Source organism: Strix aluco, chromosome 7 (genome assembly GCF_031877795.1).
Source record: "Strix aluco isolate bStrAlu1 chromosome 7, bStrAlu1.hap1, whole genome shotgun sequence".
In the NCBI taxonomy this organism is placed as follows: domain Eukaryota; kingdom Metazoa; phylum Chordata; class Aves; order Strigiformes; family Strigidae; genus Strix; species Strix aluco.
In genome coordinates, this window is record NC_133937.1 from 18,850,537 (window position 1) to 18,876,028 (window position 25,492).

At 43.6% G+C, this 25,492-nt stretch overlaps 1 protein-coding gene across 50 annotated transcripts in view; it reads left to right on the forward strand.

Moving 5' to 3' along the window:
- SORBS1 (sorbin and SH3 domain containing 1) overlaps window positions 1–25,492 on the forward strand; it is a 173,487-nt gene extending 147,995 nt beyond the window's left edge. For 27 of the 50 annotated variants that reach the window (XM_074830699.1, XM_074830712.1, XM_074830696.1 and 24 more), the window contains 12 exons: window positions 2,978–3,066; window positions 4,651–4,818; window positions 6,253–6,299; window positions 7,991–8,105; window positions 8,213–8,338; window positions 9,389–9,583; window positions 11,510–12,238; window positions 13,572–13,688; window positions 19,477–19,536; window positions 20,162–20,352; window positions 22,355–22,467; window positions 23,292–25,492. In XM_074830699.1, coding sequence (XP_074686800.1) covers window positions 2,978–3,066; window positions 4,651–4,818; window positions 6,253–6,299; window positions 7,991–8,105; window positions 8,213–8,338; window positions 9,389–9,583; window positions 11,510–12,238; window positions 13,572–13,688; window positions 19,477–19,536; window positions 20,162–20,352; window positions 22,355–22,467; window positions 23,292–23,359 — 2,018 coding nt within the window. In that variant the 3' untranslated portion in view covers window positions 23,360–25,492. The remainder of the gene's footprint in view (window positions 1–2,977; window positions 3,067–4,650; window positions 4,819–6,252; window positions 6,300–7,990; window positions 8,106–8,212; window positions 8,339–9,388; window positions 9,584–11,509; window positions 12,239–13,571; window positions 13,689–19,476; window positions 19,537–20,161; window positions 20,353–22,354; window positions 22,468–23,291) is intronic. The other 23 variants (XM_074830726.1, XM_074830734.1, XM_074830736.1 and 20 more) reach the window with 13 other exon arrangements.

Sequence of the window (25,492 nt, forward strand, 5' to 3'; positions counted from 1 at the left end):
TCCCCAAACTGCAATTGAACCTGAATGGTTATTTTGACATTTGAGTTTGAACTCAAATTGGAAACAGACTGAAAAACTGCAGTCTAAGCTGAACCCAGACTGGATCTGACTTTAAAAAAAAAAATGTCCTGATCTGACTCCTTGATTTTTAAAGCAAACATGGCCAACCACATTGTCTGAAGGACACTCAGCCTATTCCTATTATGGGAAATCTCTAAGTAGGCAAGGCCAGCTGATGTGGCCTTCTTGTGCTAGCACAGGCAGCCACCGACTGTCTTCTCCCTCCCAGGAATAAGCTGTTTGGCAAGCACTGTGGTGAGACCATAGTAGGTGTGATTACAGGCTTGGTATTAAGCCATTTTTGCAATGTTAGTGCCTCTGCATTCTTGCTGACACCCTGATCCTGCCCAGACTTCAGCTGCCCTTTTCCATGGTGCCACAGCTTCGCTGGAAGCTGATGATGCTTAGCACTTTTTGGGAGGGTACCTCCAAAGTGCTCCAGATCTGCCTCTGGCCAAGCCCATCATTTTAGAGATGTTAGCAGCACTTCACCTACTCCTATAAGTGCGGCTTGTTGTGCAGTTTCTTCCTGCTTTTCTTTATGTTTTAGAACTTTGTTTCTTTAAAGTGCATTTTGTGAAATCCAAGCATGTTCTCTCTCCTTTCTCAATAGCTTTCTAGCACTTAAGCTAACAGGTTGTATTTATTTTATTCTGCATGCTTACCAGTGGATCGTAAAGGTGGGAATGCTCATATGACTGCACCCTCTTCAGTTAATAGCCGAACCTTTAACGCTAGTCATACCGGTATGTTAGGTCACGCATGTAAACATAAGAAGCCCTTATCAGCTGCAAAAGCCTGCATTACTGAAATCCTTCCTTCTAAATTCAAACCCAAACTAGCAGCTCCAGCTGCTCTTGTGCAGGACAAGAAGGGTATATTGCTGTCTCATGAGAAAGCTCAAAGCTGCGAAAACCTTCGTAGCTCCATTGCCTTGTTCGATAATAAAAAAGCTTTCATGGTAGACATAGGGGAAAGCATAGAAAACATGTTGATGAAGTCGAAGCAGGAGTATGCTGTCAAATCCGGCAGTACTATGAGCCTGCAGGAGTATGGCACCAACTCTAGGAAAGGCTACCTGTTCCCTGCCTCCAGGAAGAGTGGGATGGAGTTTACAATGCTGTATAAAGACATGCACCAGATCAACCGGTCTAGGATCCATTTGGGCACAGTCTCCTCCTGCAGTGTGAGGGATATTGCATCTCAGTTTGAGAATGAAGCAAAGGACAGGATGGAGCACAGCCTTAGTCGAGAGGATTCAGAGCAGATCCCCAAACACACCGTTTCCTCACGTATCAGTGCCTTTGAGCAGCTGATCCAGAGATCCCGATCAATGCCCTTGCTTGACTTTTCCACTGGACAAAGCAAATTCACCACTTCTCTCCAGTCTAAAACTTGTCTGAGTTCTGCCTACTCTGCGGAGTTTCTTCTGGATTTGTCAAAAGCACACCACCAAGAAGAGAAGGATGCTGCCAGTTTGGCAGATAAATCCTCCCACTCCTGCAGCAACGTGGAGGACACAGCTTCGGATGTCAGTGATGCCATCCCTATGGACACACTTTCAGCTTGCACAGATGAGATAGATCTCCTGTCAAATGCATCCAATGACAGTGGCAGCAGCAGCAGCAACCTCAATGGGCCTCAGAAGCATAAAATCAACAGATGCAAAGGCGCATGCCCAGCTTCCTACACCAGGTTCACTACCATCCGAAGGCATGAGCAGCAGCAGGCCTCCAGGAACCCTGAATCCAAAGCGGATGTCTATGGGGACAGACACGTCCTTCCCAGAAATGTCTACCTAATGAGCCCACTCCCCTTCCGATTGAAAAAGCCCTTCCAACACAAATCCTGCAGGACTCCACCCCCAGACTGCCTGGGAAGCCCGGCAGTGCCCAGCCCTGAGAACCCAGACGACCCCATACAGCTGCTGGGGAGCATAGGAGACAAGAGTCACCACTCCCAGCACCAACTGTGCTCCAGAAGCAGGCCTCTAGCCCCCAGGCGCCTGTCTTCCTTTGACATTGTGGAGAGGCTTGGCTATTTCCCCACCATGGGATCTAGCCAAGACAGCTTCATGAGCCGGGCTGGCACTCCTGACTCCTTAAGCAATGGGAACCCTGTTCCATATGCCCTCTGTCACAGCCTGGACACAAACAACAACCCGCAAAGTGAACTTGGGACGTACCTAGGAGGTGGCTTTTTGTGTTCTTTACCAATGTCCCTTCATCTGTCTTCTTACTTCCTTTCTCCTCCCCTTTTCTTCCATAACCCTCCCATTTTTACTCCCCACCTTTGCATCCCCTGACTCTCTCTGTTTTTTCCCCTAGTGTGTCTAATGTCCTTTGCGTGTCTTGCTGAGCATTTTTGTTCAGGACTTGTTAACAGCTGCACTTCTGAGAAACGATTTCCGCTGCCTTTCTAATCACATCGGGTTCAGTTTGTCTCTCAAGCAACTTCAGGGATGCAAGAATCTCAACATGAGATATTTCTAGTCCTAAATCATTTGCACACATGAGAATATAAAACAAACCCGTATGATTTGTTTTAAGGAGCAGTTTCTCAAGGTCTAGTTGTGCGTGTGTGTGTGTGCGTGTGTATTAAATTTTTCTCAACAGTAAAATGCCAAATCATACTTCGATGGCAGCGAATCTTTTCTTCCCAAAGTCCTTCTATGTCTTTACACTTTCCCCTGTTATTTTCTTCCTGGTTTTGAATCTTTGTTCACAAGTACAGCCCAAAAGGGAAAAAAATGAAAATGGATAAATTATCGACATCTGATTGGCAATTTGGTTAATGGCAATTGAGAATCCTTACTGTCATAATGGAAACAAATTGTTTAAAAATATATATTTTTTTTCCTTTCTGGTTATGCTAGGTAAGTCCATCTGTATTTTAACTTCCTTATGTTGTTTTGAAGTAGATTCAGAATCACCAAGGCATTTTGCACCAGTTGATTACATGGAAACTCCAGAAGAAATCATCCGCAGACGGCATGACGATAAAGAGGTAATGCCCTCCTTTATGGTCTAATAACAACAGTTATAGTAGCTGCACATACAAGAAATATAGCATTCAGCCTTATCTAAGGACAACTTGTACGTCCATGGCTATGTATATTGGAAGTTAGAGCAGCAATCTGGAACTAGTATGTTTAATACTACCTCTGCCACTGATTTAATGTATAATGTGTAGTCCAGTTTAGCTTTTGTTTAAAATGAACTTGATAGTTCTTATCAATTGCACAAAATTATATGGGGGGGCTTTAAGGAATGTAAAAAGGTTGGAGATGTTATCTGAGAATATGGTACAATGCCCCAGGACTCGCAGATAAAGATGAAATGGTTATTCTGTAAGTGACTTAAGGTTTTATTGTTCACCAAGCAACCTGCTTGAGTCAGTATTAATCAAACTGGTGAGAATAGTATTTTTCTTGTGGGAGTCCTCAGGTTTTGAACAACAAATGTAAGATATTTTAAGCTATCAGAAATGTGAAGTTTTCTCCTAATGCAAACTAGAATTCTTTGTGGTGTCTCAAGTTGTTGATGACAGAATGTAGCAGTCTGTTTTGAAACGGCTGGGCAACACTGGGACAAGCTGAAATAGTAGGAAAGCCACATAGACTTTTCAGCACTGACTGTATTCAAGCTGAGTTAAAGAAGTTAAAAAGTGATTGTTTTCCAGGAAGCCGGAATTAATTTTCCTGCCTGGGGAAAAAAAAAGTTATGTTCTTAGTGTTAACTTTCTGAGTTCAAATAGTGTTTATGTGTTGTTTGAAATATGGTAAAACCTGCTTTTAATTCATATGTGAAAAAAAAAAATTTGCTGTCTTCTCCCATGAAACAGTTAGTAATCCCCCCATTTTCAAAATTCAGCACGAAAACTTGTTTAAGAGCAAAACTCTGAATTCACTAAGACCTGCTGGCTTCAAATGAGTTAGCACAGAGCTGAACTTTTCAGCCTACCATCAGCCCCAAAAGGTGGAAGAATCCTTCTGCCCAGGTACTCAAGAATGCACGTTTCCATTAGTGTGCTAGAGACTTCAGAAGTCCAAAATAATTCTTTGGGGTTTATTTATTTTACAAATTGTATTGTGTGAGCCCAAAGGAAGTATGGGAGAACCTGATACCCAAAGGTGGTTGAGCACTCTCCCAAGTTCCTTGCAAAGCTCAGGGGAGTTTGGTGCCTCGGAACTTACCTGTGGGGCTGGTTCAGGTCTCCTGGAAGTCAATGAGAGAAACTCCTTGCTGGTTGAAGGGGGTTTGAATCAGCCCTCTGTATTATCAGTAATCTTCTTAGAAGCTCCCAAGACCTGGACAAAACTTAGAACTCCTCCTCACTGACTTCCATCAGCTTTGGATCAGATCCTTTGTATGAGCTGGATTTCAGTTATGCCATAATGGTGATTTACCTTCTGTGCTTGCAAAACAAAAAGGTATTGTGTAGTTCGTAGAATCAGTATTTTATGTTGAACTGTAAAAATCCCAGCTACTTGCTGGGACCTCAGAAATTTTATTTAATTCACATTTATGGCAGCTTTAGAATGCCTTTAACTAGATGATTTACTGCCCATTTTATGCAATTTTATGGCAGAAACTTTTAGAGGACCAGAGACGGCTTAAACGTGAGCAAGAAGAAGCTGATATTGCAGCTAGAAGGCACACAGGGGTTATTCCAACGCACCATCAGTTTATCACTAATGAGCGATTTGGGGACCTCCTAAATGTAGACGATACAGCAAAGAGGAAATCTGGGTCAGAGGTCTGTTTTAGTTACCTCAGTCTGCTGCTTGACCCAAAGCAATATTTGCCTCTCACAATGTTGTGCTTTAGGCCGACATTAGCTCTTGAGAGAATGTCGTTTGTTTTTTTTTTCCACCTTCCCCTTTCCCATTCTGGCTTCATTTAGATCTGCTTTGACTCTTGTGCCTGGTAAATTAATTGATATCTCTATACCAAGCTGCATATGTTAAAGCATGCCTGCTGAGAATTGCTGGTGCACACCTGTGATGCATGCTTTTAAATATCAGCTACTTTAGTGAATCAAAGGCATTCTACATCTTTCTGCATCATATTGCTACATTGTCTTCTTGTCTGTGCCTTACGCTTAGAAACTTCATGTCTTGTTGATCCTGGTCATGTGACTGTCTCATAGTTTTTTTTAGAAATAGATTGTTTATTCTCTTGAAAGATACTTAATGTCCTTCAAAAACAATGGAAAAAAGTCTCAGCATGTTTCACTGCATACGACCTGGTCCATCTTTCTGAAAGAGGCAAAGGAGGAGGTAGACGGTTTTCCCATGAGCTCAAGGCACTTTTCCCAAAGGTTGGATGCTAGTCCAGGTGTCCTGGCCAAACGCTTTTTCCTGCCTTAGGGATGGCTGATGGGACTCTTGACAGCGGCTGTTTCCCCAGAGGTGTTGCACTGCGGTGGCGGGTGAGATGGTCACCATGTGGAATGGAGTACACTTGTGTCCCCTCTGTGTAGTTTCAAATGCTCTGGTGCCACATGAATATGACTACTTATTTTATGCTCTATTACTGAAATTACTTGAAATTTGTCTGAATATTTTTGTGGCCATTAGAAAATCAGCCAGGTAAATCAAGCTTTAAATCATAGGCCTGCTGTCAACATCCTCTTTGGCTTTATAGCCACTGAAGACATTTTTTAGACATGTGCTTAATTTATTCATATTTCCTCCTCACCTTTGTCTCTTTCCTACCAATTTATACAGAGTACATGGGTCACATTGCAGGATTCAGTAGGGCCAGGTAATAATAAATAAGAGCCACATTGAAAAAAATCCTACTGTTTTTTTCCCAGCTAGTAAATTTTGCTTTTCCATTCACATGTTAAGGGAAATTTTGTCCCGGAGCCCCAGTAACTGTAGTTACTGGAGCAGCTTTCATTCAGCAGGGTTTGTCACATTTAAAAGTTTACTGCTGTTAAATCCATTTTCTGTAGAGCTCTTAATTACTGTTATATCAGAAGTTGGCAGTTTTTGCCCTGGTGGGAGAGACCCATCCAGCATATTTGGACTGTAGTACCAGTTGCACACAAGCTTGTAGCAGAATACCCGCGTTCAATTTCTTCCCCCAAACTAATGTTAGCTATAGAAGAGTTTGGGTGCTTTTCCTCAGAAGAGGGTTGAAAACCTAATTGTTATTTTAATGTGTTGATTTTTTTGATCTCTAGATGAGACCTGCTAGAGCCAAGTTTGACTTTAAAGCACAGACGCTAAAGTGAGTACAGCTTGTTACTATTGCCTTGAGTGTTTTACAATGCAGTGTTTATGAAGTGTCGTTCAATTGGATTCGTGTTTTGGGAGTGTCCAGCAACTCAAAGTGAAAGTGTCTATAGTAAGTCAGGGAAAAGTAGTGTGAATCTTGCAGGTCATAGCCTCTAAAGGACCTTTAGGGAAATGCGTCTGTACCCCATGTGATTTTTAGGGCAAACCTGCATTCTTTACTGGAACAAGTGAGTGCTCTGCTCTGAGGATGGGTGGAGCCATGGAGAGCACTCTGGCTGATGTCCCTCCTTGCACCTTGTAAGCAGAACAGCTGGGTGAGACCTTTCGGTGGCAGCTCTGTCACTGCCCTTGTCCTGGAGATGGAAAGGGTTCCCCTGCATGACACCCTGGATTGTGCTCCAATTTAGGAGCTGGGAGAACTGTGTTAGCCATTAGCTCACTGTGTAAATCTGCCATACAGATTTGCTATGGTCAGAAAAACAGATATGCAGAACAGCAGCATCCTTTTCACTGTGCTAAGCATAGCCCAAAGTCAGCAAGGGACTTAAACAGATGCCCTAGCTTTAAGCATGTAGGTGGGCGCTTGACTCAGGATTTTCCTGATTCAGGACCTATAAGGGTACAGAGTGGTCACTGCTCCTGTGACATCTGTGGATACACCAGCGGATGTTTCTGGTGGTATTGTTGTACCTCCAAGCCCTGTTGTGGTCCCTCAGGTGAATCACACAGCACTACTTGTTCTTTTTGGGGAACACTGCTGTGAAGAGAAGGCCTGGAAGGCCCTTTCCTCTGCATGGGCCTGGAGAAGCTCTCATTTTAATGTTGCTAGGGAGGGAAGAAAGAACAACAGAATTCAGTGAAGGACCTGCTGTTTTTCTTCTCAGGGAATATTTTATGTTCTATAGGTGATGATTTGTGAAGACTTACACAGCATCTCCCCAGCACCTGTAATAAAACAGAGATGTAAGGTGTAACTGTTGTGTCCCTTGAGCAGAATGTACCAGGGTGCCAGACAACAGTAAAGGAGAGCTTGTGAAAATCGTGTTAGGAAAGGTGGGGTTGTTTGTTTTCCTGTGGGGACCCAGGTAGTAGGTTTATGAGCCTAGTACAAGCTGCTCACAATGGGAGTTCCTTAAGCTGCAGACACTCATAATTTTAGCACTGAAGACTGTAGATTGAAATCCCAATTGTTAGCCGAGGTGAGGCCAGTGGTTGCACAACCGTAGGCTGACCAGAAGTGTAATCATTGCAGGATCAACACTAGCATGTGAGGGAGTTCATCTAATCAGCAAACTAGCTTCCATTAATATCACGTGTCTCTTTGGAAGGCACTTGTGACCTGACGTGTTTCAAAACAGGAATTAAGCACTGCTCACCATATCCAATATGAAAAGCAGCCAGTGGCATCTTTTGCTTGAGCTTGACCCCATTACTGCTGGAGGGTTTGTGGTTAGTAGGGCCCTCATAGGCCAGCTTTTTTGACAGAATGCCCAAAGAGCAAGAGAGTCCCTGCATGTCATGATATGAACAGGGTAATTCTCAACATGTAGCTTCCACTTTGGGTGGAGCATAATTTATATCAACTGGGCTGATGCAGGCCTTGGTATCTAGGGATTGCTGGACAGAAAAAGAACACGTCTGTTCTCCAGTGAAGTTCTGATGGAGTGCTTGTGTTGTTAACAGGGAACTTCCTCTGCAGAAAGGAGATATTGTTTACATTTACAAACAGATTGACCAGAACTGGTATGAAGGTGAACACCATGGCAGAGTTGGCATCTTCCCACGATCATACATAGAGGTAGCCGCTGTCCTTGCAGGTGTTCTCTTTGCCCACTCCCTTTTTGCCAGCGATCAGTTTATGGGCTTTTCGTATGTGACTTAGTTGATTCTGTTTGTTCATTTTAGCTCCTCCCACCAGCTGAGAAGGCTCAGCCCAAAAAGCCATCACCATTGCAAGTATTGGAATATGGAGATGCTATTGCTAAGTTCAACTTCAATGGGGATACCCAAGTGGAAATGTCCTTCAGAAAGGTAAGACTTTAGTTGTGCTGATGAATTGAATCCAGACAAATGCTGAAGTTTAACACTAGTAACTTGCAATTTCCAAGTGAAAGCTCCAATAAGATAAACTCCATATTCAGGAAGGATTCCTTCTCATCGTCCATGTTTTCACTCTATAGTCATTATGTAGCGCATTGCAGTGAGAGTGTTGCAGGTAGGTTGAATCAAGAAGTGCCACTTGCTTCCTTAGGGCTAGTTGAGAAGATACATTGAGCACAAGTGCTGGGAGCCTGGCTCTGCAAGGCAAATTAGATGTTTGGTGACATGTGTCCAGTCTGATCTTCTCCAGTCACATGAGAATGGTGATACAGAAAAGAAGGAAACTGGGTTCACCTTCCTTCATACTACAAGCCAAATCATAGAGCACAGGCAAACGAGGTTCTGTGGTATTGAAGTGACCTGACTGCAGAGTGACGGGATAAGAATGGGTTGTGTAATGGCTGTTCAGAGCAAAGTCAGACATATTTAGATTAAGTAGCAGCATTTCTTCATCTCAACCAGCTTTCTGTTTTGATGCTCAGATTAGATCTTGACTGTCTTCTCTTTTAATTATACATGAAGGTGGGGCTTGCAGTTTATATTAAGGATCTGGAAGTCACTTTGTTTGTCAGCAAAACAGGAGAGAGCATAGAGAGACCTAGTTTAAACTGCAGGCCTGTGCATACTGCACGTACACTTCATACCCTTGAGAGTCTCGTGGTCAGCCTGAATCTGCTGGTTTCCATTTTTTTAACTGGCTTTAGCAAGTAGGGTCTTGAAAATATGAGCATAACTGAGTGAGTATAACTGAGTCTGCAGTCAGCCCCAGTCCACACCAGAAGATATGCATTTCCTCCTTCTCTGAACTGAAAAATATCATTCCCACCCAGAGGTTAGGGTTAGGACCACATAACTGGGAAACAGGGGAGGCTAAGAGCCACTGATTGTTTTAAGTCAGCTGCAGCAAGATTAAAAATGTAATCTGCTTTGGAATGATGGAATATGTTAAAGTTGGAACTATATTACTGTTCCTTCCCATAGGGTGAAAGGATCACGTTGATTCGACGAGTGGATGAGAATTGGTATGAAGGAAAAATCTCTGGCACCAGTCGCCAAGGCATCTTCCCTGTCACTTACGTGGAGGTGCTCAAACGGCCAGTGGTCAAGAATGCCATTGACTATCCTGACCCACCAATGTCCCTGTCCCCTAACCGCAGCATGACAGCTTCACCACAGGTATTTGGACTAGATGCAGCCAGTTACAGCACCTTGCAGAACAGAGGGATGTTGCCATTGCTGTGCAAGAAGCAATAGCTGAAAAAAGCTGTAGTTAAGACTAGTGTTTTGCACAGTAAAAGCCATGTGCTCCCTGCAGTATGCTGCAACTGCAGGAAAAGGTGATGTTTCATTTACCAGAATGGTTAATGAATGGGTCATTTGGGGATTTGGAGACTCAGCTTTTCATCTCTGATCTGTAGCTTGAATGCAGGCCAGGTTGAAAGGGCTACAGTTGACAGCCATCTGAATAAATTTCACTGCCATAGATGGAATGAATTGGTGATCCAGCTCCTCCTCAGTGCGTGTTTACACTTTACAGACCTCCACTATGATGAATTGATTTTTATTATGACTATTAAAAGGATGTCATAGACTGTTATAGTCTGTAGGAGTTGTCATGTTGATCCCAGTCAGCGTGAATTAAGCTGTATACTTACTCCTGAATGTTCCAGCTCATGACCAAGGTTTTGGGAGACAGAATCAAGAGAGCAGCTTGTATTATTTGAACTTGGTGCTAAATGAACTCAGGTTTTGAGAGCAGGCCAGTCTGGGATCCTCCATGAATATTAGATTCACTATGAGCCATACCACAGTTCAAACCAGAAATCAAAATGGCAGCAGGTAATTTTATGGGGATTGCAGAATGTTTGCTATGGAAAATGTATCAGGGAGGCAGTGAGTCTCTAAATCCCTGCGTTTTGCTCTCATCCTGCAAATACTCATGCTTGAAAGTCAGCGTACATGTCCAGGTCGTGGCCATGAGGTTCTGGTGCATCCCCCTCTCACCCATGGGACCAAAGCAAGGTCATTCTGAGGTCAAGACTGCAAGGAGCAAAAGTGGAGAGTTGGGATCGGGAGGAAAAGATATATGGTACAGGATGGATGGGAAAGGCTGCCATGGCTCATGCCTGGTGTCTGTCTGGATCTCCCCTAAAAGGAATGCTTTTGTTCTTAGCCATTGTGTAAAGAGGAAAGACTTGTTGCTTGTTTGGGGTTCCCTGTCAAAGTGGCCCTCAGCTGAGCTTTTCTGTTTGAGCTTGGCAGTCTCTGCATAGCTGTGGCCTGTCTGCCACCAGCTATCTGCAAGCTTCTCCCTTTGATGGAAGGGATTGTATCTACCCTTTTTTGGTTTCCTTTGCTATTCTTTTGATTCCTCTCCTAGTAAATCAGTTCTCTCCTTTACTTTTTGCCTAACTTGGCAGAGGACTGAGAAATGCTCTGATCAGTGCTAATGTAGCTGATCTCACTGATGTCACTGGTGGTAATAGCTAAGGGCAGAACTTGATAATGTGTTCTGCCTTTATAAACAGAGGATCTACTTTAATCACCTAAAGACCAAATAGTCAAAGCTGGCTTTTTTGATCCCTTTCTCCTCCACAGCTTCAGTAATGCAAGTTTCTTGAGGAGCAGGCATTGCTCATGCAATTGACTTTGGGTAAAGTCAAAATTAATTGCAGCAGTGAATTCTGACTGGGTCCACAGTGTGAGTTGCTGGAGCCGCAGCTATTACTGCCAGGCCAGTCAACTGCTGTGTGCTGCCATCGTGGATGGTGGCTTCAACTGCTCCCTGAGGGACATGGGGCATAAGGTATGGAGTCTGAGGTCTTCCACAAGATGTTTTGTGTCTGGGATCCTGGCAAAGGCTGGAGAAGGGTATTAGCAGCACAGATATAGACTGGACTCCCTGGTTGGAGTAGCTGACAGCACGTTCTCCAACACGGTGCACCTGTTCATGAAAAACTTACGCACCATGATTGGTCACAGATCTGCTCCTCTCCACACTCACTCTCTTTCCTTTTACTTTTGCTCGGTCGTTTTGTATCTTCCTTTATTATTTTTTTGTTCATTTCTTTCTTTTTCTCTCCTGCTTTTGTCTCCTTCAAGTCTCCCAGCTCTGAGCTGCTCCATACACCAACTCCTCCGCCTTTGCCTTTCGCGCGCCGCGCCTTGTCTCCAGAGGTGCAGGCAGTCACATCTGAGTGGATTGCTCTGACCGTGGGAGTGTCTCCTAGCACCACTCCTGCCATAACTCCTCCATTGCCTCCTCCGCCTGAAGCCTCCCTCTCTCACACTGACTATCTCTCGCCTTCTGCTGCAGCCAGCCCTTCCCCCACAGTCAGCCTCCACCATTCTCATCTCTCTGGCTCCTCGACTCCCAGGTCCATTAAATCCCCATTGCCCTCTTACTCATCCAGACCTCAGTCCTCCACTCACAGTTTCTATCAGACCACTCCGCAAAGCGAAGAAAAGTTTGTTGGCTCCCCTTCTCCCAGCGTGAGCTACTTTAACTCCCCTCGCTGGGCAGTGGAGAGCCCTGAAAGCATCCTCGCAGAGCAGCGTGACACCACTGGCAGCCAAGCCTGGCTCCAAAAGACTAGAGAGGGCAGCAGCAACCCCGAGCAGGGTGCTCTTGCTGTTCCCAAGATCTCTGTCGAGCGCTGCCTGAAACCATCCCAACTAGACATGCGTGTGAGCCCAGGAAAGAGACCTGTGGGTTCCTCTGAGGACAACCAGTTGTGTCAGGAGCTAATGGCTATTGTGCAGGGAGGTAAAACAGAGAAAAGAGACATGAGGAAAGGTGATCTGGGAAAGTTTCAAAGCGGGGAAAAGAAGGTACTTCTCCTGCATGTGTGTGTGCTGCTCTGAATTGCTGATTTTAACTGGTGTGTTGAGGTTTGTGCTGCTCTGCTGGCCAGGCAGAGCCCGTGGCTGCCACGTCTCATTTTCATGATCCCAAGACCTTCTTCCAGGGGTCACCAGTGGCATTGACTGGATAGCAATCAAAAAGTTTTAGAAGAGGGCTCAGGATCAGTGTAGTGAAAATTATTTTAGAATAGATAATAACACAGGACTGACTCAGTTGGTCACGTCTAATGAGGTGATTGTCCCAGTTAGTGGCTATTACAGATGTGTCAGGTGAAAGTATCACACAGGCCTCATGCCCATATACCTCACTGTGTAGAATACAGGCAATTCCTTGCTATTCAGAGATTTTTCCAGTGTGCAATGGATCATCTTTGGTTATAGGATTTATTTGTTCCTCTTAAAGCCAAGGGCTGAAAAGCCTTGTAAACATCAGCCTGGCTTCTAGAATCACAAAAGCTGTCCCCTGTTGATCCAGAAGCCTGTGGTTTAGTGAACCTTAGTCTGAGATGTGCGTGACTGTCAGGGAGGCTTGATTGTTATCTGTGTATTGTAATTTAAAGGTAATTTATTACCTTTGCATTTCCAAAATGATGTGAAAGAGTCTAGCCACAAACGAAAATGAGACCTAGTGATACTTTTCCCCAAGAGTTTTTAGTTATATGTAGCTGTATGTTACAATGAGAGGGAACATAGGGGAACCCTTCAGTAGCTTCTACAAAATATCTTCTGCCCCAGTCTTGATACAGGAGATCTGCCTTACTTTGCAGCTCTCTGTTGACTTGGGGTCCATTGTGGGCTACAGCCAGCCCAAATAAATTACAGCACCCCCATGCTACCTTGTATAAGAGTGGAAGTTTGGAGAGCTCAAAATCATAGAATTATAAATACTGTCTTGAATGTGCTGCAATGGCCTCCATGACATATCCCATCTAGGCAACGTTAAATTATGAGGAACTAGGGTTTCTAAGATGATGCATTTCACACTGGGAAATCTTATGACAAATTGTTTGATTTCTGCTTGAATCATAACCAGAAATATATTGAAAGCTGTATAAAGACTGTGCTGTTTACCATCTAAATGTATTCTTAGTAGCATTTTTTACAGGCATAACCTGCATGTTTAAAACAGAATGAGGTGGTCAGCTCAGACAAACCAACTGGAAACTGCACTTGCCCTTGCATGGAGTTACGTTTGCTGTGTGTGCATCAAATTTACTGGGTAGTAGATGCTCTTATCACTAGCAGTGATTGTGATAAGAGAGTGTGTGCCAAGCTGACCAAATTTTCTTTTCTTCAAAAGACTGCAGACTCAAAAGCATTCTCTTCATCTGCTCCTCTCTCTTCCTCTGCCCTCTCTTCCTCTACTGTCACAACACAGCCACCTCCCAGACTTACACGCAGAGTCAATAAGCCACAGGTAATCATCTTTGCTGATTACTCTTCCATTACTTAGAGTTGTTTCCATGCCATGCCATTGTTTTGTCATATGCTTGTTTAGCCATTCATTGACAGGTGAGATACTTCTCCTGTCAATTAATTCAGAATTTTTATTTTTTTAAAAATTAATTTTACATGACTACCAGGCTGTGCAGAAGGGCAGGTATGGGCAAAATCTTCAGCTGGTGCAAATCCACATAGCTCAATCTGGGTTTCTGCCAGTTTATACCATCTGAGGATCTGATTTTCTGTTCCTCCAAAGGATTAACCCAGGGCTTATTTAGTTTTGACCTTGAGTTCCTACAGCTCAATTGCATTATAAAGCATTATCAGTGGCCTTGTTAGCAGAAATGATGTAGCATGAGATACTTTGGTTCAGGTTTTATTTAACCACCTGAGATCAAGATTCAGGGTTTCAGTGTCTCAGAGCTGGGGGTAAGGCATACACAACTTGGTATCCACAATGTCAGGGACCTGTTCCAGCCCTCTGCGGTAGGATTCAGAGGTTCTCAGCTCTATTGCTGAGAGCTGCAATCGTCTTTAGAGAGGGATGCAGCAGGGTGTGTGCAGCATGACCAACTGGGCCTCAGCACCAGTGGCTGGGATGTCCAGAGTCTGGGAACGAGCAGTGCTCCCAGATGCTGGTGTCTCATCAGTCCTTCCAGGCTGCTTCCACAAGATGGCAATGTTTGAAACAGAAAGCTCACAATTAGCAAAAACTGGACTGAGTTTGTAGTGAATGGGTATTTGGGGAAGCAATCTTTGGCTTGATCAGTGAACCAGGCAGGCTGTTCACGCAGGATTAGTGTGGGAAGTAGTTGCCAATGTTACTTATTTTCTTGGTCAGTTTATGAAAGTGAGGTACAGCTTTAACCCTGAAATTTTCCTGTTACCTTTACTCACTTCATTCCCCTCTGATCGTGAGCTTGCACAACTTTTTACTGAACAACCACCTCCTGCTTCCCTTTCAGTTTCAATATCTGAGTCCAGTAGGATACATATTCTGCTTCATAATAAAAATCCCTAGAAGTTTTCTGTGTTCGCCATTCTCCTGACCTCTGATCTGCTTGGTCCTGCTGGTGCTTGCACTGGATGTATGCGATTCAAAAGAGCAGGAGCAAAGAGCCACATTTAGGGACAGATGTTTCTCCTGAGTGCTGACTAGCTCGCAGTTCTATTTTGGGTGTTGCACCTGGTTGTAATAGGACCCTGTGGCCTTTCTTTGGAGTCAAAGTCAAGCCAAAATTTATATTTTATATGCCTTGACAATCATCAGTGTCAAGTTAAAAGTGTGTGACATTATCAGTAGTCTTGACCTTCTTTCCAGCTCTGGGTTTACAGTTGTTTAGGGAGCAGGAGCAATATTTATATGTGCAAATGACTTCTCATTATCTGCACGACCCATACAGAGGCTGATGGCTTCAGCAGAACTGCAGGTAATATCCTGGAGGCCTTTTCAAAAATTTGACATCTTTTAATTGATTTTAATCAAATGAGAAAAGCACTTAGTAGACATGGAAATGAGACATTACATTTGTTTTTTGCTTCCATTACTGTCCATCCCTGGTGTTTGAGATATTTTACCATTTTGAATTTTAGTTTTCTTTCTCATTATAGAGAACCTCCCCAGTTATGAAATTCTGACTCCAGGTTTTTTTCAGATTTAAGACCTCTTTGGTACAGGGCTGGTGTAAGGACTCTGTTCTTGCCTGTTCTGTTAAGTAATAATATAAAGTGCAATGGCTCTTTAGCTATTCTGAATTTACTCCCTTTTGTTTAGTTTCACAGTCCAAACTAAAAAGAAAGAAGAACGACCTGACAGCATGTGAAAGATATTTCGAGTATAACTTACAGATAATTTGTTTCAATAATCCAGTAAAACATGATATTAAACAGTAATGTAATCTATCAAATTAATTTATTTTAGGGAACCCTCAGGAATTTTCTAGTTTAATTCCTGTTTTACTTTGAGGTCCTGTTAGCACAGTGTGACAGTCAACAGTGGTGTTTAGCAAACGTGTGAGCAGTGCAGCAGCTTTGGCCCCGGGGATGGACTGGTGGCTGTGAGGTGGGGAAGGCAGGAGTGGCTGGATGAGGGTCCCTGTATCGTCTAGCAGTGTGAGGGATGTCGGAGGAAGGCTGTCTGCGCCTTTCCACCAGTACAAAACCACTCAGGCAGAGCAGCTAGTAGTTTAACCCACTTTGTTCTGGTAGAGAGGAGAGTGAATAAGGAGGATGCTCAGACCCATGTTCCCCAGCACAGATCAGCTACGCTTATTTAGCATGTTCATGAGGTAGCCCATCTCCAAGGTAAGCTTTTATCCCCTCCACTGGTTTTCTGCTGCTCTACAGGTTCATCATACAAGTGTTTCTGCCCAGCACATATACTGTCCAAGTCAGAGCGGCACAGCCTGCAGCTTCTGATCCAGGAGGAGCCTTTCCATTGACTTTGACAGCCTTTAGGTCAGGCTGCTCCTCACTGCAGCCTTTTCAGTGTCCTTTGTGAGAGCTTTTTTGGTCAGCTTTCCCCTTGCTTTCACCAGAGCTGGGGCTTGGTGTGTGCAGAGGGTTTCCATTTTTCTTTGGGCTGGGCTGGGGAGTCCTCCCTGTTCGTGGCTCTCCATTCATGTGTGGGAGCATCGCTGCTGATGTGTGCCCTTCTCTGAGGGGATACCAATTTGTCTGTCTGTCTTGTCTGTCTGTTAGTCTGTTCTGCTTAGCTTTCTCTTGGCTTATGTAGTCCTTTAACTCCCACCAGAAAGGGATGGAAGAAGATGTGAAAAACAAGAGCTGTGATGGATAGACACACTAAGGACACTTAGCTAGGAGCAGAGAGAGCACTACTGAGTAGCCCCAGCATCTTTCTTCCTAACAGTTAAAACCTGCCAGGTCTTTTCTAGGCTTTTAACATAGAACCTTTTTCTAGTATTCTTACAAACCTGTGGTGCTTTTTAGATCCATCCTCAAACTTCACACAAGGTGGAACCAGTGGCCAGCTGTGCTTCAGGACTGACTGTACTGCATATTTGTATAGTCTGTAAATGTGGAGACATAGATGCTTAAACATCTGCTTAAGTTTATTCACTTAGTCTTAACAAAGCACGTAGTGTGACTGAGGGGGTATGAGTTGAGTTGTCCTCATGGGCTGTGAATACTTGATCACTTTTTAGGGCCTTCAGTTTACCTCCAGCAGCAGCTGGGCTGGCTCGATGTTTTGGGGGAACCTCAGTGTTTTATACTTTGGAGCTATGCCCCACACTCGCTGATTCCTTGGCTGTCTCTGGCACATGCAGCCACCACTGTAGGTAGTACATGGGCTTTCTGAACCCATGCGTGAAAAAGCATTTTGGACCTATAATACCTTTTCTTTTTCCTTTATTCTCTTCTCTCCCTGCAAGAATAATGTAGGGGGTTTTGTGTTTTGGTTTTTTGTTTTTTTTTTTTTTTAAAAGCCATTTAAGCCATGCTGTCAGGGTTACTTGTTTGAAGCAGTGGGGTGGTACATTTATAGCCTAAAATTATAGGATCTGATCTGGTCAGTTTTTCATCCTGTTTGGCTAATGCCTCATAGTTTCTGGCTTCGGAGTGTTTCATCACCTCACATAGGGCTCTGCTGTAGCTTTGGGAGTTAGTGCAGAGACACCCATTGCTTTGGTAGGAGTTGCCTGATTCTCTGAAGCAGAGGCCAGAGGGCATCCACTTAGCTGTGTGTCTTGTCGGGAACTGGGGGCTGCTAGGAGGACAGGGGACTGCTCGGCCTCTCCCCCTGCCCAGCTGCCTCATGGAAGCCCCCATGAGGATCCTGCCAGGAAAGGGAACGTGGACAAGTTTCTGATGCTGGTAGGCTGCATCTCCTGGTATTACACATACAAGCCTGCACCGTGGAGCATTCAGAAGTAGCGTTAATTTTTTAGCTTTCAAATAACTAATTTAGTTCATAGTTATTAATGCTTTTTGGAGGAAGAGCTGGTCAGGGAGGTCACAAGTAATCAATGAGAAATGGACCACACGGTCTTAGGAGCTCATGGAGCAATTCCAGCAGTCAATTTATTAGTATGGAGCAGAGAAGCACTTTCTTGAATTAAAAAAAATAATTCTTACATTTGACACTCACCTCAGTCTGGAAATTGGTTTTCCCAGTTACCTGACCACCTGAGTTAGCTCTGATATCATCAGATTTGATGCACTAAATCCAGTTGGGTCTGCACAATATTAATTTTAAATTTCTAATTACTCCATTTGTCTTTCAGGACTGATGATAGACAGGCAGGAATAACTGCCAGAAATCCTGTCATGATTTTAGGCTCCACAGTAAATGCTTTGAATGCAAATTCCACTGTAATTAGCCCCTCCAACTGACATTTAATTTTCTCTCTATAGAAATATACATGGTAACAGAGTATTGTTTCTTAGCGCAGTGATCCCAGATTCCAGCCCCAGACAGTACAGCTGACTACAAAGGAGTTGCTGTGGTGTTGGGTTGGCCTAGAGTGGGTCACAGTCATCGAGAAAAGAGACGATTTGCTTTAATACAGTGATAGGCACAGCTCCAGAAGTCCAAGATGTGGTTCAGAAGACCTTTGAGATTGAGAATTAGACAGGGATGAGCTCATCACCGTGCACTTCTCCAAACACTTTGAGCATGCTTGGGCTGAAGGTGTCACAAACCTCTTTATCCTCTGCTTCTGCTCTGTCTTGTGATGCCATGAGAAGGCAAGCCTTTTCCTGAAGGACATTGTCCTTCAGGACAAGAGGAGGAAGGAGAGTATTAAACTTGAGGACTTTGGAATTTGGGTGGAAAATAATGTTGAATGATCACAGGGGATGACAATGCTCTGTATCTTATCCAATCCACTTTGTCAAGCAGTCCTGCAGGCAGTATAAATAACCATACACTAGTTCAGACATCCCATTTGCTCACAAGCATGCCTCTTACTTTCAGTAGGTGTTTGAATATGCAAAAAGAGTGCAAAACCAGGCTCTGGTTACCTGTGCGATTTTTCTCAGTGACCTTCCCCTTCCCCATAAAACCACTAACCTCAAACACCCTGATTTTCCTTGCTGTGCCCTGGGACACGCAAGTCCCTGTGAAGACTTGTGACTGGGGAGGGAGGCAGGGCAGCATCTGGTGGTTGGAGCTGGGTTTTCCAGTCAGGGCCTCCTCTGACCTGAAGCTCTGTCTCACTGTGGGAATTAACAGAGCAACTCAGATCCTCGCTTGGTACAAGCTAGAGTGATTTTGATGGGGCTACGCATCATTGTGCCTTCTGACGGCTGACCTGAGCTGGTCTTTTTTTAAGAAGCAAGTGAGTTACTGTTCTCACCTGTGTCAAAGTCATTGAGGAAAAACAGCAGCAGATTCCTCTCAGCATGCTTTTGGCCTTTCAAGTTTGATGCTCTCAAACATGTGCTTCTGTCCCGGTTCTTTTTTTCACCCTACAGGAATGCACTATGACACTATGTACCATTTCCAGTTGTAGCGGTGTCTATAACCTTCCACTCTGATCCCCTGTTCTAAGCTTCTGTTTTGCTGTCACCTTTCTCTTTGCAGTATTCTGTGTGCTGCAGTGCAGTTGCATTGTTGTAGCCTTAATGTCTCTTGTGTAAATGAAAGACTGTTGTCCAAGAAATGTGGCGTTGGGGTGGGGAGGGGAAGAGTTGTTCATTTTCTTTTTTTGTCTGCACTCCACTGAATTTTTTTTTTTAATTCTGACCAATATAACATCTGCTAAAATGTCTTCCTTATCATTTGCTTGGTGATCACACAGCCTTCCCACCATTCATTGAGAGCTGGACCAGATCTCACAGAGTCTGAAAAGAGCTATGTGGTAAGGCCACTGTTTAAATCAGATGTGTAGTCCTAGAGTCTCTTCACCCAGACAGTAACACCTCAGTAGAGATAAAATTCCAGCACTGTTTTGAGCTGCGAAGTAGGTACATATTTATTTATTTGCATATATTGTTTTGTTTGCAACAGAAAAAGGGAATTTAGCAATTAGAAAAACTGTCATAGCCAATGAGGAGTTGGGCTAATTGTGCTGCCAGTCCCTGGGTATAAGTTAAATGAAGGAAAATGCATGAATAGAGTGGCCCGCCTTGCATTCTTGAACTGACTTCATAGCATTGGTAATGGTGCCACTGCATAACTAATTGCAACCTCTCGTGCTGCTGCTTTTAAAAATATATGTATATGTATTTGTTACAAATCTTCAAACTAAATGCCAAATTCTTCTGTATCTTGCCTGTTTTTCCATGCTTACACCTGGATCCCTTCTGCACTCCACTACCTGGATATTTACCTGGATCTACAACTCTTTTTTTCTTTTTTTTTTTTACTGGACTTATGTGCTGCATCTGGAATGTCCCATCTCTTCTTGTCTATATTTTCCCCTCCCTCCCCCCTGTTGACTGTCCTTTGGGTGTTCTTGGATGTCAATGCTGCCTACCACGCAGGAAGCTGTTTGCAATGAGATCATAAACATTGCAGAAAAGTCTGTTCATTACTGCAGTACTATTTCTCAGCCTCTTGACTCTCGCCACAAGGTGACCTCTAATGACCATAAACCATCTCTCATCATTTCTCAGCAACCTCAAGCACAGCAGCAAGGAGCCAGCCCTGACAGAAGTCAAACACCACGAGACATGTAAGTCCTTTTGGCTCCTGTCTCTTCCAGGGGCCTTGTCTCTGGTAGTAAAGATGGAGAGGTGTGAAAGCTTCAGCATTTCAGGAGTTAAATTAGAATTATGAGAAAACATCAACTTTTACTTAAAGAACAAAAATATCCACATATCATCATAATGAGTAGTTTAAAACTGGAAGTTTAAACCTTTTAGTTAAAACCTTTAGTTTAAACCTTTGTGTCTGTATAGCACCTGAAACAATGACCTCATGATCCAGGACTGGGTCTCCTTTGGGCACTTGATTCATGCTGGTTATGGAGACTATCTCAGTGTCTTTGTGTCTTGAAGCTGGAGACAAATTAATGTCCACTGGCTGCTACACCTGGCTCGTATGGCATGGGTCAATGTGTTCACCCCTCTTCTTAGCTTCTCACAGTACAGTGAGATGTCCCAACACCAATGGCACCTGGTGTGTTGTTGGCCAGTTCCACAGATGAATTGGTGCCTGAATGATCAGAGACAAAGGCTGAGATTTTCAAAGCTGTTTGGTGGGGTTTAAACCTGGAGCTGCCATTAAGCTTGGTGGGGCCTTTCACTGATGGTTTTGAGAATAGTAGCCTGCACTGTGTGCTGAGAACTGAAGTTCCTTGGCAGTTGGCTCCTGAAAGGAACCTTTGCTTTTGCCTGCCTCTTTGTGCAGAACAGAAGGTCTCACATCAGCTCTATTTTCACTACGCCCAGGCAGGGGATCCAAGCCTCCCCAGATCTGCCCAAAGATTTGCCTTTCTTATATTGAGGGCCCCAGAGCTGGACACAGTACTCCTGGTGGTGTCTCACGAGAGCAGAGCAGAGGTGGAGAATCACATCCCTACTCTGCTCTCATGAGACACCACCTGAAGTGCTGTGTCCAGCTCTGGGATTCCGAGTGTAAGAAGGACATAGACCTGCTTGAGCAGGTCCAGAGTTGGGCCACGAAGATGATCAGGGGGCTGGAGCACCTCCCTTATGAGAACAGGCTGAGAGAGTTGGGGTTGTTCAGCCTGGAGGAGAGAAGGCTCCGGGGAGACCTTATAGTGCCCTTCCAGTACTTAAAGGAAGTACTTCTTTCCTTACAGGAAAGAAGGGGAGGGACTGTTTATCAGGGAGTGTAGTGATAGGACGAGGGGTAATGGTTTTAAACTGAAAGAGGGTAGCTTTAGATAAGATATAAGGAAAAAGTTCTTTACAGTGAGGGTGGTGAGACACTGGAACAGGTTGCCCAGAGAAGCTGTGGCTGCCCCCTCCCTGTCAGTGTTCAAGGCCGGGTTGGATGGGACTTTGAGCAACCTGATCTAGTGGAAGGTGTCCTGCCCATGGCAGGGGGGTTGGAACTAGATGATCGTTAAGGTCTCTTCCAGCCCAATCCATTCTGTGATTCTATGATTGTTTCCACTCCATAAGGTTCCTTTCTGATAAACAGAGTGCCTCTGGTGCAAGTGGTATCTCAGGGAAGGATTCAACCTTAGATTTTGTTTGCACTGTTCCTTTTCAGCCATGATTTATCCAGCAACCTTAGTGTAGTAGAGTAGACAGTATATTTTTCTAAAGTCCTTCGCTCTGCCATTTGGTCATTCATGACCCTGCCTGTGTGCCTGGGCAGGGGAACAGGTGTCTCATTTAACCCAAGAATGAGCATATCCAGCCTTTGGCGTGCATTTGATAGGTTGTCTGCACTCATACACTCTCTAGGTCCTACATGTTAGGAAGACTCTGGTTGTTACAGTCTATGGAGAGAACTACATGGCAAAAAGGAAACAGAAGCTTTCTGCATATCCCACACAGTGCAGGTGTGACACTTTTTACTGCCATGGCCTTATGACAACAGCCAATTTAATGCAGCTGGCTTCCACCTCTCAAATGGAAAACAAGGTCCAGACTGCACTGAACAAAATATAATAGGAATTAGAAAAGAGAAGGGAGATGTCTCCTTCTGAAGGGATATCAGGGAAATCCAGTGGCTAATGTGCAGTATCTTCCTGGTTTTAGAGTTAGCTACCAAGCCCTCTACAGCTACACTCCTCAGAACGATGATGAGCTGGAACTGAGGGATGGTGACATTGTCGATGTCATGGAGAAATGTGACGACGGCTGGTTTGTGGGTGAGTGTGACACTTGTCTGTCAGCAGAGCTTTTTGAGATGCAGATGAGCAATTTTGCAGAGCATCTGGAAATTGCTTTCATTTGCAGGGTCAAAACGGTGAAAAAAATCAGCTCAACTTTTTTCACAATTTCCCATCTTTTCCCACCAAGAACATTAAAATTAGGGTGCAGGGTGGTGGAGCTTTGTTTTTCTTGCTAGGTCTCTAGTTTTTCCTTTTTTCTCAATTTCCCCATTCCTCTCTTCCTCCTGATCCTTCTTGCTCACACAGATGGCAAGGAGGGAAGGAACAGAGGGAACCAAGAAAAACTGGATTTCTGTAGCTTTTCCAAAGCTGAGAGTGCCATGACAAGTTACAGAAAATGGCAAGTAGGGGATGAAGGGAACACATGGATGGGAGTTGCAGTCCCTGAAAATCCAGCCTCATCTGTAGCTGTATGTTTAGCACAATCTAGCCCTTTACCTTCAAAGAATGCAAGTCTGGACAGCATTCTCCATCTCAACACTGCAAATCTAGGCTTGTTATTTCTTCTAAGGGAGATTTAGCTCATTTACATTGATAGGAGTTTGGCTCCTAGCCTATAGGCCCATGAGCTTTCACCAGCACCTTATTGATTGTTAAAAGGGAAGGCCAAAGATGGTTAGTAGCAGAACTAGTTGTGATCTTGTCTATACCAAAAGGCTCTTTGACCAGGACTCGTATTTAGTTTTAGAAAGCAATGCCTGAAGGCAGAGGAGGCTGCCACCTCTACCTTTTTAAATCCCTAAGCCTTCCTTGCATGGCTCCATCTTACTCTGGCTTCCTGGTGTTTTATTTTGCAACAGGTACGTCCAGGAGAACAAGGCAATTTGGGACCTTCCCAGGCAACTACGTGAAGCTTCTGTACCTGTAAAATAACAGTGATCCCATCTTGACCGTGATGGGTTTGTTTTCCAGATGGTGTTTTTAAACAGTGAAGAAACAGACAATTTATGAATGTAATAGACAAGAGACGAGACGTGTTAGGAGGATGTGGCTATGTGGTACAGTATTGAGTTGAATGTGTAGCCCTGCTTCCACGGATTCAGGGTGTGATTTGTTTGCTGAAGAAGAGACAGTTTCTAGTTTACAGTGCTGCCTTTGTGTATTCCTCTCCCCTCCCCAGCAAGAGTTCTGATGATAATCTTAAATTTGTATGGAGTATTTACCTCTGAGAAGGCTTCAGGGAAGCACATGGTATAGGTTTTGTTTGTGTGTTGAGATAGGATAGTGCTTTGGGGCAGTACGCAGCCTTGCAGCTGCTCCCTTTCACTGGCGCAAGGTTCAGGGAAGCCAGGCTTTCTTCCTGGTTTCTGCCTTGCTGAAGACCTACTTTGCTCTGCCTTCCACTTCCATAGAAAACCCTTCCTTCATGTCACACACCTTAAGACCCAGCAGAGGCAGAGGACAGCTGATATGGTTAAACTGCAGAGCTCTGTGTAGAAAAGGGGTTTGGGACTGGTGGTTTAATCCAGAGAGTTCAGCCACAACATAATGCAAATGTGCAAAAATCCCAAACCCTTTAATAACATATTGCCTTTTGCTGCCGGGTTTTTTTCTTTTTTGCAGGGGGTGTGTGTGTGTGAGTGTACCGTGTGCATCAAAACGAACTGAGTCCTGTTTTTTAAAGAGAAATCCACCTGGCTTTGGCATTTATCTGCACAAAGGATAGAACCAATAAACAGAACATTGGTGAGAGCAAATCCTTTTTGAGTCCTATGGCCATTCACTTCCTCTGCTCCTTCTGCCCTGTTGCTGGCCCTAAAGGATCACACACTTCTCAAAGCATACTCTTTGGGATGAAGACTTTACTTCTTTCCCGGCATTAAATCTTAGAGGCTCTGATAAATCTAAGCCACATATCACTGAGGGTGCCTTTTTTTTTGGTTACAGTGTCAGTGGTAGGTCTCAAATACATGCATTTTGGCTGTCTCTTAGTCATATAAAAAAAATCTAATAAGTTTGGAAAGCTGTTCCCAGCAGTTATTACCAGTTATAGATTCATATTTCCTTGAGGAAAAAAAACATGGCTTGGCTGTATGCTTGCCTGTAAATCCACTATGAATACTCTTTTGATAGACATTTTGTTATTAAGAAAAAGCATAAACAAAACCAGTTCTGTCAGACTCTGCTTCCTACAGTTACCATACAAATAGCAAAGGGTTAGATTGCTATTTTGTCATAAGCCGTATTTAATAATATAAAATGCCTATTTTTATGCTGATGCTTTTATACAGATTTATTAGGAGTAACTACAACTAACTGTTAGCACGACTTGCAATGTTTTGATAAACTAGCCCTGCTCCTGGATTTGAAATCAAATAGGCTTGTCTTCCGCCTAGGTCAGCGGAAGAGAAGACTCAGTGTCTCAGAAGTTTGACTGTAAATATGTATATTTAACTTTGTACAGACAATGTACTTACCTTGTATAGAAAAATAATTTAAACACATTGAGTGAAGGGAGGAAAATAAAGGCAGTTGTGAAAGGTTGGGATTTTTTTCCACTTTTATTTAAATGATGGAATTCCATGTATGTTCACATAAAGATTTTTAGCACAGAATATCCATTATGAAAGGGTTTCAGATATGACACAAAGCACCACTGTTTCTTTTCTACAGAAGATACCTTTAATCCTGCATCTTATTTATGGATTGTTTTTCTGCTTTGGGTTTGCCCTCCAGTTATTTGCAGCAATATTTAGGCCTGTTGCTAAGATTGGATAACACCAAATTAATCTATCCAGCAAAGTAACATGATGATACTGACTGTATATAACATACTCATTTAAAGGTTTATTTTTTGTTCTTGCTCTTGCCATTTTAAGTTACACACACACACACACACACACACACACATACATATACAAACTGCAACTTATTTTTGTGTTGATTTTCTGTTTCTTAATGCAGTGGATTACTATTTGACAATTAATAAATGGAATTATTGAATTACTATTGTGTTCCTTGTACAAATTATTAAATAAAGTCTATTCCCGCTGTTCCTGTA